Source organism: Anarrhichthys ocellatus, unplaced genomic scaffold (assembly GCF_004355925.1).
Source record: "Anarrhichthys ocellatus isolate YVR2014 unplaced genomic scaffold, GSC_Weel_1.0 scaffold15, whole genome shotgun sequence".
Taxonomy (NCBI): domain Eukaryota; kingdom Metazoa; phylum Chordata; class Actinopteri; order Perciformes; family Anarhichadidae; genus Anarrhichthys; species Anarrhichthys ocellatus.
Window position 1 is genome coordinate 2036449 of NW_022280045.1, and position 14531 is coordinate 2050979.

The 14531-nt window shown below is 43.9% G+C and overlaps 2 protein-coding genes across 5 annotated transcripts in view; both read right to left on the reverse strand.

The window, feature by feature from the left end:
- The window catches only part of sugt1 (SGT1 homolog, MIS12 kinetochore complex assembly cochaperone), a 20810-nt gene extending 15865 nt beyond the window's left edge, over positions 1-4945 (reverse strand). Inside the window, exons 1-6 of one of the 2 annotated variants that reach the window (XM_031855318.1) lie at positions 4800-4945; positions 4653-4698; positions 3926-4016; positions 3596-3665; positions 3120-3190; positions 1277-1330 (exon numbers count right to left, since the gene is read on the reverse strand). In XM_031855318.1, coding sequence (XP_031711178.1) covers positions 1277-1330; positions 3120-3190; positions 3596-3665; positions 3926-4016; positions 4653-4698; positions 4800-4813 — 346 coding nt within the window. In that variant the 5' untranslated portion in view covers positions 4814-4945. Of the gene's footprint in view, positions 1-1276; positions 1331-3119; positions 3191-3595; positions 3666-3925; positions 4017-4652; positions 4702-4799 lie in introns of both variants that reach the window. The other variant, XM_031855317.1, reaches the window with a different exon arrangement.
- Positions 4946-7331: 2386 nt separating this feature from the next.
- Positions 7332-14531, reverse strand: part of LOC116387861 (ETS-related transcription factor Elf-1-like) — a 7758-nt gene continuing 558 nt past the window's right edge. Inside the window, exons 1-8 of one of the 3 annotated variants that reach the window (XM_031855295.1) lie at positions 13252-14470; positions 12101-12516; positions 11870-11993; positions 9295-9399; positions 8948-9103; positions 8760-8834; positions 8425-8620; positions 7332-8289 (exon numbers count right to left, since the gene is read on the reverse strand). In XM_031855295.1, the coding sequence (XP_031711155.1) occupies positions 7668-8289; positions 8425-8620; positions 8760-8834; positions 8948-9103; positions 9295-9399; positions 11870-11993; positions 12101-12160 (1338 nt within the window). In that variant the 5' untranslated portion in view covers positions 12161-12516; positions 13252-14470 and the 3' untranslated portion in view covers positions 7332-7667. The other 2 variants (XM_031855294.1, XM_031855296.1) reach the window with 2 other exon arrangements.

Consider the following 14531-nt stretch of genomic DNA (forward strand, 5'->3'; position numbering starts at 1 on the left):
AGAGAGAGAGAGAGAGAGAGAGAGAGAGAGAGAGAGAGAGAGAGAGAGACAGAGAGAGAGAGAGAGAGACAGACAGAGAGAAAGAGAGACAGACAGAGAGAAAGAGAGAGAGACAGAGACAGACAGACAGGAGGTCTAACAATGCCTTTGACTGAATATCTCCAAGTCATTTGTGTGTGCGTGTGTCAGTGTGTAGAGAGAGAGAGACAGACAGACCACAGAGAGGGAAGAGAGCGATGAGATGAGGAGAGGAGTGTTAAAGTCATCTTAATGAGGTCGCGTTTGAAACGGTGAGGAGGGGCGGGTGTGTTTGGAGAAAAAGACTGTGTCACAGTTTGTGTGTTTTTAAACCAGCAGGGTGCCACATGTGATGGAATAACCAGGTGCTGTGTGTGTGTGTGTGTGTGTGTGTGTGTGTGTGTGTGTGTGTGTGTGTGTGTGTTGGTTGGTTGGTGGTAAACACACCGTCACTGAAAGAAAAAAAAGTTGTGCTGCTGGTGTGAGTGTGAGCAGACGCAAGTAGGGTACTTTCAAGTTTTAGGGGACGGGGTGATATACACCCTGGTGTGCATTTGTCTGTGTGTGTGTGTGCGAGTGTGTGAGTGAGTGGGTGTGTGTGTGTGCATTTGTCTATGAGTGTGTGTGTGCGCGCATGGCGTCTGTGAGAAGGCCTATGAAGGAGTTGGGTCTCATCGGGGCCTCTCAAACATCAGTAACGTTAACTCTGATGAATCATGCCGCTCCCGGGAGAATGCGTGCATGCGGGTGTGAAGCGTGTTTGTCAAAACTGGTGCTCTTGTTTACTCGAGATGATCCAGAGGGCCCGGGCATCACCAGCAAACAGAAACACACCAGCCCGACACGGCATGCATCTTTTATTGGACTGCGCAGCGCTGCCTAAACACTCGCGCCGTAGATTCATTGGATGTGTGTGAGCTCATTTGTTTGATCAGATGGGCCCATCAGCTCGCTGACTGTGCCATTTAGTTCAGTGTTTAATAGTGCCGAGTAAATAGCACAGAGGAGTTAGACTGCAACTGGTGATGGATCTGGACGTCTGAAACTATCTATTTATTTTTTAACTAAAACCGCCACAGGCCATATTGTGTACCAATATTTAACATCTTTGGACATTTTAAATACATTAAAACGATTTAATGAAGACTGTTTAATATCCTCATGAATCTACAATTAAAGACCAACGTCAGCTCTAAATACTGCTCTAACATTAACATTAAAACATGGACGTTATAGAAGTTTCAGTTCATCTACTTACCTCCCATCATCTCCTCACACCGCTTGATCCAGATCTCAAAAGATGTGTCAGAAACTGTGGAAATCACAAAAAAAGAAGACATGTTCTCCCTTGTTTTGATAAATAATAAACAATAAACGTTACTACAATAAAAGGATCGAGTGTAAACATTTGACGATTCATTGTTTGTACATATACACATAGTTTGGTCCGGTCTCTACTAATATGAGGTATCGTGGAGCTCTGGGTGAACACAGACGGCTACAGTATTTGTTTCCTGATTCAACAACGGCAGACGACAGTGATGACAGGGGGAGCATCTCAACGCTGATAGGCTATCGCGCCACAGCGCCACACACTCATGCGATAGGCGCAAATTTGCATAATCCGCGCCATCGCCAATTTGCGTCACTCCAGTCGCATCGCGTCTGTGCATGGACTTTGTATGTAATCTATGTTTGTTCATGTTTTGGGGGAGCATCAGCTTGATGAACAGAGACACTGTAGTTGTAGTAAGAGACATTAATGAGATGTTGGTCACAACTGATATTGAAACAGAGGTATTAGTGTCTAGGTTGACAATGACTACAGATGTGAGCAATGTGGAAAGACACATTTCGTAATCTGGACGTTTAGTAACACTTGTAGCTGTAGATTTAAAATTGTTTAATCATTGTCTGACATCTGGGTGTGATCCCTCGAGCCAAACCCAGTCTGGGATATTTATTGTCTTTAAGCCCAAAGTGCACAACAGCTCTTTTGTAACATCGTCATGTGGCCTGATGTTACTTAACTGAAAACCGGCAAAGCCATCAACCTATTCATCCCATTTTCACCATTTCTGGACCAAAACGATTAATCAATTACTGAAGCCTCAGTCGCGCTTTCAGCGTCCCGCAGACAGCTGTGGACTTGAGGCGGTCGTGCACGCGGTTCCAGTCATAAGACAGCTGAGCATCCGTGCCGCTCTGGCGTTCCATCACATGAGCTTTTCCTGATCCACAATCCATTCCATTCAGTAGAATAAATGTAGCATAACGTTGTTTGCCATGAGTTCAACCCCATTTGGCTGTCTTTGTACTCCTTTATAGACGCATTTATACTACAGTGGCAACGGCGGGTCTCTTTGCACAACCTCTCCTCAAAACAAGCTTCCACTTTGTTATCTTCCTCTTGAAAACCCAGCTACAGTAGTATAGCCAACATTCAGGTTCATCAGGCTCGACACCATGTTGTCATATGGAAGTAAAATGCACAGGAAGAAAAAAAACAAAAAACTCTTGCTTTACCTGCTTAACTGATTCCATAAAGACATGTGATCATAAATAAAAATGTAGGCGTAATGCTTTAGGCTCTAAATAAACACAGCCTCTCTTCTTTCTTTTTTTTTTTTTTATAAATTCTAGTAGTACTGTGGAGCTGTTTTTTTCTCATTTTATGTATCTCGTGCACGCACAAAAGAAAACACGTGCACTATTCCACTGATCTGCAGGTGGTGGTGACACACAGAGATGTGCAGAAATAAGCCAACAAAGGCAGTGAAGAAGAAGAAGACTGCACGCATCAACTTTCAATCTTCGTATGAGATTGATTGAGATGTTTCCATGTTTTATTGCCTCCTGTTGCTGTAAATGAGAACCTGTCCTCAATTGACTCATCTGGTTAAATAAAGGTAAATAAATAAATAAATAAGTGTGAGCAATTAATAAAATTGGAACGTTTAGAATTCATACTGTATTGCATTTTATCCCTAAAGCTAAACACAGGTTCATCCCTTTGTATTCAACGAGGAGAGTGAGACAGACAGCACAGTGCTGCAGACAGTAGTTGATAGAGAGTGGGATGATGGGAGGTTTGTACTCACCATCCAGTTGTTGTCCCTGAGTGAAAGCTGCATGTGCTGACTTATAGTGGTTCAGGTGGTATTCTGCTATTCTGCAGGTGGGAGACAAAATCATGCCACATATACTTAATAAAGTAATAAGAAAATAAAAGCGACCTCCTACGACATACACAATTTGGACCCCGTACCTTGTTAAAAGAAGTTGAATAACTACAACAATTATTGTACATGAACATTAGGGCTGGTAGGAGAGAACAGATCTTCTCATGGACATCGGCCTTAATATGATTTTAACTCCAGCAACAGGAATATTGTGTTTCATTTTCATAGCAGATGTGATTGTGAAAAAGTCAAATGTAACCACTTGTGTTTATCAAACAACTTTATATTACAGATTTTGCTAAACAAACAGGAGCTTCAGTTGAGATCATGCACCAAAAAAATAAAAAAAGAAGTGAGATTTCCTCTCATTTCCTTGATCATATTATAGTACACACCCTGTTCGCATGAAAGCAAGGGGAAGGCTCGGTGTTAGCTGCTGGGCTTTTTTGGCATCATCAACAGCACCTGCAAAAAAAAAAAGAGGAAACAACACTTTGTTTATCATACACATATGTTCATCCAGCCTGTATCACTTAGAAACTTTATATGACTGGTACCAGATTATTAAATCAAGGATCTCACAAGAAACAACGTTATACTCACTTATTGTGGGCAGTTACCAAAAAGGCAACAACACACAATTTGAAAACATTTATATTTTCTGAAAAAAACTAAATCATGCATTTGCTATTGTGTTCTGACTAACATGTAGTCCACATACTTACAGTTGTAGTTTCGGAGAAGTATGTGGGCGTAGGCGCGCTGGCAAAACCACTCAGCGTTGTTGGAGTCTCCTTGCAAGGCCTCATCAAGTGCCTACAAGGAGAAAGGTGGATTTTAAATGGACATCTTACGGTACTGTTTCGATTCAGCTAGCGTTGTGATGATGACGGGAAAGTAGAAACACTACAAAGAAACCTGACACCGGCTGACATGTTCCGTCTCCTGTTCGCTACACTGACACCACTAACGACTTTTGAAAGTAGCATAAATTAGATATCATAACGCAGGCTCCTTCATACATTTATTAATGACCACATAACTAGAAGGACATGTAAATGAGTGTTAACAAGTCATTCAAACTAGTAAATAACGGTAGAATTCGTTAATGACTTCAGGTTAAACATGTTTCAGAATACCATGAAGACAGCCTAACATATCTAAGAAAACTGAACGCTTATCACCAACGTTATCTAACTAGTAATAACACGTGAAGACCAAGTGTTTCTTGCTTGCTAAGTGATGCTAGCAGAAAACGTTAGCTAACTTAGCTATTTAGCTAGCGTTAGTTAGTGTAAAAATCGGTGCTAACATCGGAAACTTTAACATTAATAACACTGCACTCAATTCCCTCTGTAAAACAGCTAGTCAGAACACTTTACGGTTAATGTGATAAGACAGAGAACCCTGATTTTCAGTATGTGTGTATGGCTAGCTAACGCTAATGTTTACCTCCAGAGCTTTCTGTGGATCTTCGTCAATGAAGATATCGGGGAACCTGCTAAAACCAAAGGAGAGACCAACCGTTAAAACCAACCGCAGAGAAACAAATTAATGAAAAAGTAATAAATGGGAATTAATTTGATGAGCTGGTCTTGCCTTTCGGTTGCCATGGATTTGCTGCGGATGTGGACAGTCTTTCTGAAGTGTCAGGAAGATTCTAGCAAAACGTGGAGACTTCTGGAAACGTGATAGCGCAAGGTGCCTCAGCTCGAGCCCAGCAGCAGGCCTGTCAACATCCGACTGCACACCGCTCACACCTCCACCTAACGGCCTGGAGGAGTCATTACATGACAACGTTCTCATATGACAGCAAACCTCTGACATGAAAATACACTCGTGCAAAAAGGGCTGCCATTCCTTAAGCACAACTTTGAGGTACTTGGACTTCATGCTACTTATTACTTCTACTCCACTATCATTCACAGGGAAATATTGTACTTCCTGCTGCATGTTATATATTTTACAGGTTTATGTGCTAGTTACTTTGCCGATACAGATATAATATCTTAATACAAAATATGATCAGGAAATAGATTGTTTTGATCCCTGTAGGGAAATTCTCCAATATAATGTAAATAAAATGACCCTCACCGTTACCATTAAAGTGATGTACACATTAATGTGTCAATAATTATGATGCAATTATATAATGTAAATTATTCTGAAATGAGCCAGTCTGCATCATGAGTACTTTCACTATCTGTACTTTAAGTATATTTTGATGCTATACTTTTGCTCAAGTACAGTTATGAATGCAGGACTTTTACTTGAGTATTTAACAAAGTATATGCTGTGGTATTGGTACATATACTTAAGTAAATTATCTGAATGCTTCTTCCAATACTGCTACTCTATTCCCCACTCCATTTCAAAGGGAATTTTTCTTACTCCACTACATTTTGACAGCTATGGTAACTACATACTTTGATATAGATCTAAATATTTCTGACAAAACAAGAATCATTTTATATAATCTGATGTATCATTATAGATGAAACTATAGTATGTAGTAGGATACAAAGTGTGTCAAATTAGCACCCTCTTCACCAGTCTACATTAAAATATAGTTAGTTTATTAATCCTGTTTATGTTTACAATTATGGTACAGGTGAATAAAAATAGCAGAGAAAAAAATATTAAATATCAAATGCAAATAACAAACTGCTCCCTATATATACAGGGATGGGTCAAATGCAGAGAATAATTTCCCCACTGTGGGACTAATAAAGGAATGTTTCTTCTTTCTTTCTTTTCAAATGCACAATATACAATAAAATAGAATAATATTAAATTACCTAACTGAACAATAGTGCAAAAAAAATGCTCAAATTGTTTAATAGTCTATTATACACAATTAATGATTATTTATGATAGTGAATATATGTTTAAGAAATGCAGTATTTAAGCGCAGTACTACAGTACTGTATGCGGGTGAGTAAATGAGTTGGTGATGAATTTTAGACAGACAACGACAAAATTAAGTTTATTTTATATAATAGACCATTATCTTTTCAACACCTCTGGACTGCATGAAAGCAAACACACCAGAGTAAGGCAACAAAAGCTCCACCTCTCCCTCCGCTACAAGCTTATATAATATCAGTGAAACTTACAGTATCAAAAGAGCTCCAGATAAGGAAAAGCGAGGGGATTTCCAAATAAATGGCTTAATCGGTAATAAAGTGAAAACAGTTTTGCATAAGGTTCTCTGGGGACAAAGGCAGTTACAAGCGTCTCCCAAACCAGGTTCAGCCTCACAGAAGTCCGCTTGAATCTTGAAAGCTCAGTTTTCATTTGGAGTGAGGTGTGTGAGGCTGAACTCCGATCAACTGAAGGGAAAACACTACTTCTAGCATTACTTCATTATAAAAAGGGCCAGCCGTTTTACTCCTTGCATAGAGCATATAGTCGGTGCAGAAAAACAAAAGTTTGTACGAACCTGAGGGAGAAAATGGCAACAAGGCACAAAGTCAAGCAAGTTCACAGACACAGTATATGACACACAATACATAAAGATATCAAGGCTTCAGAGGTCCATAAATGCATTTGTGTATACACATGTAATAACTAAAGAGAACGTATGCAGAGGAGAAAGGCTAAATAGTAGCTGTACGACTCTACAGGAGCAGCTAAATAAAAGGCCATTTCACTGGTGATTGTCGACAAAAGGAAAGTCCACCGAGTAGATACATCAACTACAAACAGCAGCAGTGCTCAATTACTATTCTAGAAATAACAGTGATCCCTTGTTTTCAACATTTCACAACACAAACATAATTCAGTAATCTTAAAAAATAATAACAACAATAATATGGAATGTTTTCCCTCAATAACCTCTTGATTATCAGGAACACAGGAAGCAGGGACAGGATGGACTGAGATCATCAGGCACTTAAGAGAAGAAAATGTACAGCAGGGATAAACATTAGTGCAAAGCCATTTTCAAGGCAGAGGAATGATTCAGCATGTGATAGAAAACAAAAAAACACAAAGAGTGGGAAAGAGCGAGAGCAAAAGGAAGAGAAGGAGGGCACAGTGTACTGATCGGACTATTTGCTCCGTGACGCTGGAGGTGAAGTGCAAGCAGAGGGTGTATCTGCAGAAGGTGCAGAGAGGCTGTAGGTTCCAGTGCATGTCTGTCTTTGGTGTCTTGTGGGGTTAACGGCTAGAGAGCAGGACAGAAGGCTGAGACAAAGCACGTGAGCTTTTGAAGTCTCTTGGGATAGTGAACTGTGAAATGTTGTGGGTTTGCTGCCAACTCAGGGAGGAAAGTAGTGATCTAGAATTACTTTTGTTACAAATTCATAATATAAAAAAAATGATCCTAGATCAAGACTCCCACTCTTAACAAACACAGGCCCTGGTGTGCAGACGTCGCCGCAGCAGCAAAGCGCAGCTCTGTAACTGGTCCTGAGTCAGTGGAGTGCGTGTGCGTTTCTGGGGGGGGCGATAGCTTTTTTTTTTTTATTGGTGAGAGCTAGTTAGGGGCACCAGCTGTGGAGCCTCCACTTGGGAAGTTTTGGGTCCCGGGTGTGACCTTCCATTGGGCGTCTCCCGCGCACCCTCACCGTCCACAGCCGTCTCAGCGGCGGCCTGCCGCTCGCACAGACTCCCCAGCAGCTGAGCCGTTTTGAAGACCGAGGCGTGGCCCGCGGGCTGCAGGGACTGGACCTTCTGCAGGTTCTGCAGGCTTCGCAGCATCTCCGCGGACACAATAGGCAAATGCTGCTCCTGGATCAGGCTGGTGCTGGCGGGCCTCAGGACGGTTTCGCGCTGGCCTGAGGGCCTGGGGGCCGGCCTGGTCCGCTGGGTGGGCGGGCCTCGGAAGGAGCAGGAGGACGTTTTCTTCTGTGGCAGGTGGGAGTCTTCCTCCTCAACCGACTGGTCACTAGACGGTATAGTGCTGGCATCCGAGTCTTCACTCACGGCCTCATCGTTGCCACTGATGTCGTCGTGATCGTCGTCGTCTTCCTCTTTCATGCCATCTCCATCTGTGATATAAATCATATCTTTGGGCAGCGAGGTGAACTGGTAGACAAGACGCTGGCCTTCAACCTTATTCAGTATGCCTCTCTGGTAGTAGTACCTACACGAACACAAAGGTTCAGCATTAACAAAACAAACCACGCATCTACACACACGTATATTTCCATCAAAGTAAAGACAAGAACATACAGCGATGGCATTTTTGAGTCGCCTTAGCCCTCTCTTGGTCGTTTACCTGAGTGCTCTGCCCATCGTCTCATAATTCATATCCGGCTTGTTCTTGTGTTTGCCCCAGAGTCGGGCCACTGCTTTGGAGTTGACCAACTTGAAGATTCCTGCGTGGGGATTGGTCCATTTAATGTAGCGGGGGCAGACCTGTCGGTCCTGCAGCAACTCCATCAGGAACTGCCACAGGTACAGCGTGTTTCCTCCTGAAGCACAAACACGGGGACACATGATGGAAAAGGAAAGACGGAGAAACAACACAGAAAATGAATTCAGACACGAGAGACCAACATGTAGAATTGCCATCACATTCACGCATGCTAATTTTGTTGTGTGTCACAATACCTTTGTTGTATTTGTCCTTCTTCACTATAATGTCTGGTGTGGGAGACTCTGCCCTTCTATGTCGAGCTTTCCTCCCTGAGCATTCGGAGAATAAAAGCAGGTAATTTGCAAGTAATCCAATAAAATCACACAATTATTCACAGAAAAACCATAATTCAGATAAGATGATAACCCAGAAGGTAACGGACCTCTTTTTTTGGACTGCAGCTGTGCCGCAGGCTTGTTTGTGTGCAACGAGTGCCACTGTGGCGGGTCAAAAGCTCCCACAATCCCCTCCGCTGACACAGTCACCTGGGTAACAGGAGTAGTGATGACATCACCCAGTGATGGTAAGAAGGTCTGGGCTGTGGGGGGAGGGGGGGCATAAGCAGATTTAATGAGAGAGAACAGCACTGTGACCACTGTGTCTAAAAATAACACCTCGCAGTCAGACATGTCCTACATGAGGAAGCGGCGGTGATGTTTTATCGGGGAATCTTCTCCACTCTGTTAGTGTGCATGTGAGCAGCGCTAACTCGGCTGTGTGTGTGCTTACAGTAGTGTTCCAGGGAGAGGGTGTCAGGGCAGTCCATGTTGAGGAGCGAGTCGGCAGCGACAAGTGTCTCCATGGTCTCCTCCTCTCCGCTCTCACATTGCTCCACTGCAGACGACAGAGAAGGGAGGAACACACAAAAAATTTCTTTTAGCAGGCGGAGGAGGATGGAATTTAGGAAGAGGATAATCAAACGCGAGAAGCACCGAGGACAAAGCTTGATGGCAAATAACACTAAACATCCTCTCACTGCTGGAGATATCTAGCCATAAATCTCCGCGATATGTTAGGCATTTCATTTGATGAGTAAGCCTACACAAAAGCAGGGATTCCTTTCTGGTTTCCATTAATATTTTCATATCATGATGTATAAGACCTCGAGCATTCACTGGGGCGGTTTGCAGCCCAGTGTGAAGCGGCGGGGATGAGAGTTAGCACCTCCAAATCTGAGGCCATGGTGCTGTGCCGGAAACCGGTGGATTGCTCCCTCCAGGTGGGGACGGATGCCTACCTCAAGAGAAGGAGTTCAAGTATCTCGGGGTCTTGTTCACGAGTGAGGGTAAGATGGAGCGGGAGATCGACAGACGGATCGGTGCAGCTGCAGCAGTAAAGCAGGCGCTGCACTGGACCGTCTTGGTGAAGAGGGAGCTGAGCCGGAAGGCAAAGCTCTCAATTTACCACTCGGTCTACGTTCCTACCCTCACCTATGGTCACGAACTCTGGGTCGTGACCGAAAGGACAAGGTCGCGGCTACAAGCGGCCGAAATGAGCTTCCTCCGTAGGGTGGCCGGGCTCAGCCTTAGAGATAGGGTAAGGAGCTCGGTCATCGGGAGGGAGCTTGGAGTCGAGCCGCTACTCCTTCGCATCGAAAGGAGTCAGCTGAGGTGGTTCGGGCATCTAATTAGGATGCCTCCTGGACGCCTCCCACTGGAGGTTTTCCAGGCACGTCCAACTGGGAAGAGACCCCGGGGAAGACCCAGAACACGCTGGAGGGATTACATCTCCCAGCTGGCCTGGGAACGCCTCGGGATCCCCCAGAATGAGCTGGAACATGTTGCCGGTGAGAGGGAGGTCTGGGTCAGCCTGCTTGGCCTGTTGCCACCGCAACCCGACACCGGATAAGCGGAGGAAAATGGATGGATGGATGGATGTATAATAATCACAGCATATAATATTACAGTTGTTGTGATTAGAGGATTAGACTACAGCCCGATCAGATGGGTTCAAGTCCCCCTTCATTGTACCCCCTCAAAAGAGGGGATGGGCTTTCCTGGATTTGTTCAATTGTATTTCACCACAGAGAAAATTGTGGTTGAGATGGATCTGTGGCTGCACATATGAATTCATAAAAGACAAAGTGATCCAGTATCTGTCAATGTTTGATCGTAGCCTTGTTTTTCCATTAGATTCGGTCAAGTCTGCATTCACATGTATCCATTACTTTTGACTAACTCTTTGCTGCTTGCTAACTAGTTTTCACACACTTTCAATTACAAATTTTGGGGCCGAGGTGCTCTAACTGATTCATGTTGGTAAGAAAGTGAGGTGTGCTTGTTGTTGTGGCAATTAATATATTAGACAGCTCCAAATAGCTGCTCCTCAACCTGTCGCGGGGTAAGGAATCACTGCACGAGAGCTAAGACAGAGAGAAAATGTTATTTTTGGAGTTTGGGTGAACTTATCCTTTAATGATCCAAACGGATGATTGAGCAGGACGTTTATTAATTATTTGCCGTGGCTCCACACTGCAAAGCTTAATAACCTAACGTTACTGTTTCACTTCACGCATTGAACTTCAGTTAAATAAATAATGTTCTGTGAACATAACCACATGTATGCCTCGGAACCAAAGTATTTTCAAAAAGGACTATTTGTTTTGTGCGCATTTATTTATGTGACGTGAGCAGGCTGTGAGGCAGGCAGCTCGAAAGCATCTGCTAGCTAACAGCTGTGTGTCGTGGGTCCAAACACGTTCTACCGCCCAGAAAAACCAGCTAACGACCACTCAAAACAAATAGCCGTGCTTAAAGAAACACGGCGGGTAAGTTGTTGCCCAGACACGGTTGTAATGTTGAGGTTAATTGAACATGACAGTCCGCGAGCGGTGTCAATCACCGTTAGCTAAGTTAACCGAGCCTCGCCATGCCCAACTTCCAACTGCTCGCTTCAACCACAATAAAGTTTGGGGGAAAAAACAACCCGATACAGTGATATAACTTACTTTTAATTCCCAGCATTGGTGAGGAACAAGCCATAGCATGTGTGCTGTAGCCCGAATCGACCACGTCTACATCCTAATATGATTCATTAACGGTCTTTCATAGGGACAAGCAGCCCAGTGATGTTTTGTTTCACTTCCTGAATCTTTGCAGAGGGTGGGCCATGTGCGACGACGGTTGCGACTGCGCATGTGCAGTCCCAGGCTTATTTGACTGATGAGAATTTGTATTTCCTAGAACTTGAACAGAACAAAGCTTAGAGAGTTTAATAACCGTTTGTTTGGACTATTGCACAACAGGTGAGCGTCAGTCATTAACCGTGACAGGTAAAGAAATGTGTGTGTGTTGTCTGCACTGACCTTTGAACAGCTGCTGGTGATGCTCTGTCTGTGACTGTTCACACGCTAGACCTGTATATGAGAGCAGGTGTGGATGGGGCACCTGCTCCACAATCACTGCAGGGTAATCCAAGTAACCCCCCAACTGCAACACAAAGAAAATGAGATTAAGGGAAAGCAGATTTGTCAGATTGAAATGTGGGCTCTGCCTCGACACACAAAGCAATGCATCTCTGCCTAACATTTACTCACCTGCGACATATTGACATGGTCACTGGCGAAGTCAAAGATGAGGTCTGACTGCTGCAGCATGGCGGAAAAATCCCAAACCCACACACAACCTTAACTGTGTGACTGCATCGCAGCTTTCCTCTGAAGACTATTAATAACTGAGGTCTGGTGTGTTTTTGTGTCCTGACAGATCCAGGTTTTGGAGAGAATCTTCAGATGAACAGTTGACTGTCGGCGTAGATCTACCAGAGAGCTCCCCCCCTCCCAGGATGCGACGAGGCCGGTCTCTTTCCATGCAGCGCAGTGGAAGAGGGACGTGAGTAAACCAATTGACCAGAGACACGGAGGCGTCACAGGAAACTTGCGTTCGCTCGCTCTGCTTCGACTTTCGATGAGGAAGTGGGGGGGTTGCTAACTGTCCTGTGGTCTGACTGAACCTGCCAGATAAGAACAGAGAGAGAAACGAGAGCAAATGTGTCAGCCGTTGGAGGCAAAACACAAAGTGAGCGCGCCAAACCTGCGGTGAATGTCAGGTGGTAACCAGTTCGACTTTTAAAATAAAATGTCCAAATAAAGAAATGTGGTCACTGTGATCTGAGGAGCAGCGAAACCAGCACAGTTTGCTTCCCTCTTTCATATACATCTCATGCTTTTGCTCTTATCTCGCTACCAAAAGAGGCTCAACCAGCAACAGGAAGGAAGTGTTTGCACTGCAATGTGTGACAGGCTCTGTGTGTGTGTGTGTGTGTGTGTGTGTGTGTGTGTGGTACGAGTAGGGGGGGAGGCAGCTGGTGTTGAACTTGAAACGTCATGTCTTTGCACATCGCTCAAGGTTTCGGGGGCGTTGCGTGCACATTCCTCACAACATGACTGTGAAGGGGGCATTTGGAACAAAACTAAACCAACTCCTCTCCTCTACTCCCCGTTATTCTCTCCTCGTCACTTGTTTTTCTTTGCTTCCTCCCTTGTCCTCTGGCCAAGTTAATTCCTTTTTTATCGCTCGGCTCCAGTCCCCTGACCATCGCTGCGCTTTTTATTTTTAGGTAATTTTTTTGAGGTTGAAGTTAACCACCGGTAGTGAATTCAGTCTTTTCTGTTGCTGCTGAACAGCAGCCTCCTCCTCACGAATGTCAAACTCGAGCTGTAAACACCGTTTGCACACCTGCACTCACCCTCAGTCCTCCTCTGTTGAAGATCACGCTGGCATTTAGGTTTTGTGTACAAATGTGAACAAATCGCATCCAAGGAAATAAACGTCATTGAGCGCCTACATTTTAATCCCATTAATCCGCAGTGTAGTTGAAAGAGTCTTGGTATGCTCACAGTGTCTGAGCGCGCTTTGTCTTTATGTGTGTGCGTGTGTGTGATAGAGGCACAACATGTTTGGGTCAGTTATCACACAGGAAGCACAGCTCAGTTAGGAGGCACCACTTCCTGAATTCCTGTGCCAAACCGCTGCCAACATCATCGGCCTGCAATGGCCTTGTCAAAACTTGACTTCCTCTGACGTGTTTGGTGCTCAATGATTTACTTAGGACACGAGGGAAAACGGGGGAGGGGGGGTTAGCTTCTAGTTAATGAGGAGAAAATTAAAATAATGTTCTTTGTATTATGCAAAGCTTGATTAAAGGAGGGATTATAGCAGAAGCCAGACATTGATCAGCATCTGTAGGAGTTTTCATAGTTGATTAATTGTTTAAATTCTCTTTTTCCAGCTTCTTAAAATGTGAATATTTGCTGGTGTTCAAAGTCTGCTATGATTGTAAGTATAGATTATCTTTAGGTTTTAGACTGCTGGTCTAGACGCCTGGAACTCTGAGAAAATGTGATGGTAATTCTTCACAATTTTCTTTGAGAGCCCAAGGAGAGATATATTTAATTTAAATCACATATATTTTAAAATGAACTAGCACGGCCTGATTTTTTTTTTTTTTTTGATTTTTTTTTTCATGTGCTTATTCTGACTGTCAATTAGTGTTGAGTTGTAGTGCAGGTTGAACATTATTAATATACCAGCTATACTCTCTGCTTACTAACCTGAAAATCAGGCTCCGGGTGTAGTGCTGCAGGCCGCCAGGCTTTTTGTCACTATCAGTAAATGTAGTGTAAACATAACGAATGCTGCTTGCCTTTGGTCTTTTCGTGCAATTTTTCTTTTTTCGAGTGGCTATCCACCACTGCCTGCCATTGTGACATATGTGTACATATACAGTATATATATGTTCATTGTTGGCGTGCCCTGCAGCCTGCTGCTTCTATAGAAGAGTCACTAACAGCACAGAGCATTTGTTCATCAGTACTCTGGTCACATAGGTTTGTCTCTGTGGCCTTGGCTCTGGGATCTGAGTCTGTGAAGTGGTTGCCAGGCCCCTAAGGACACTGATAAGCCCCCATAACATTCATTCCCCAGTTGTGCGCGTGTGTGTGTGTGTGTGTGTGTGTGTGTGTGTGT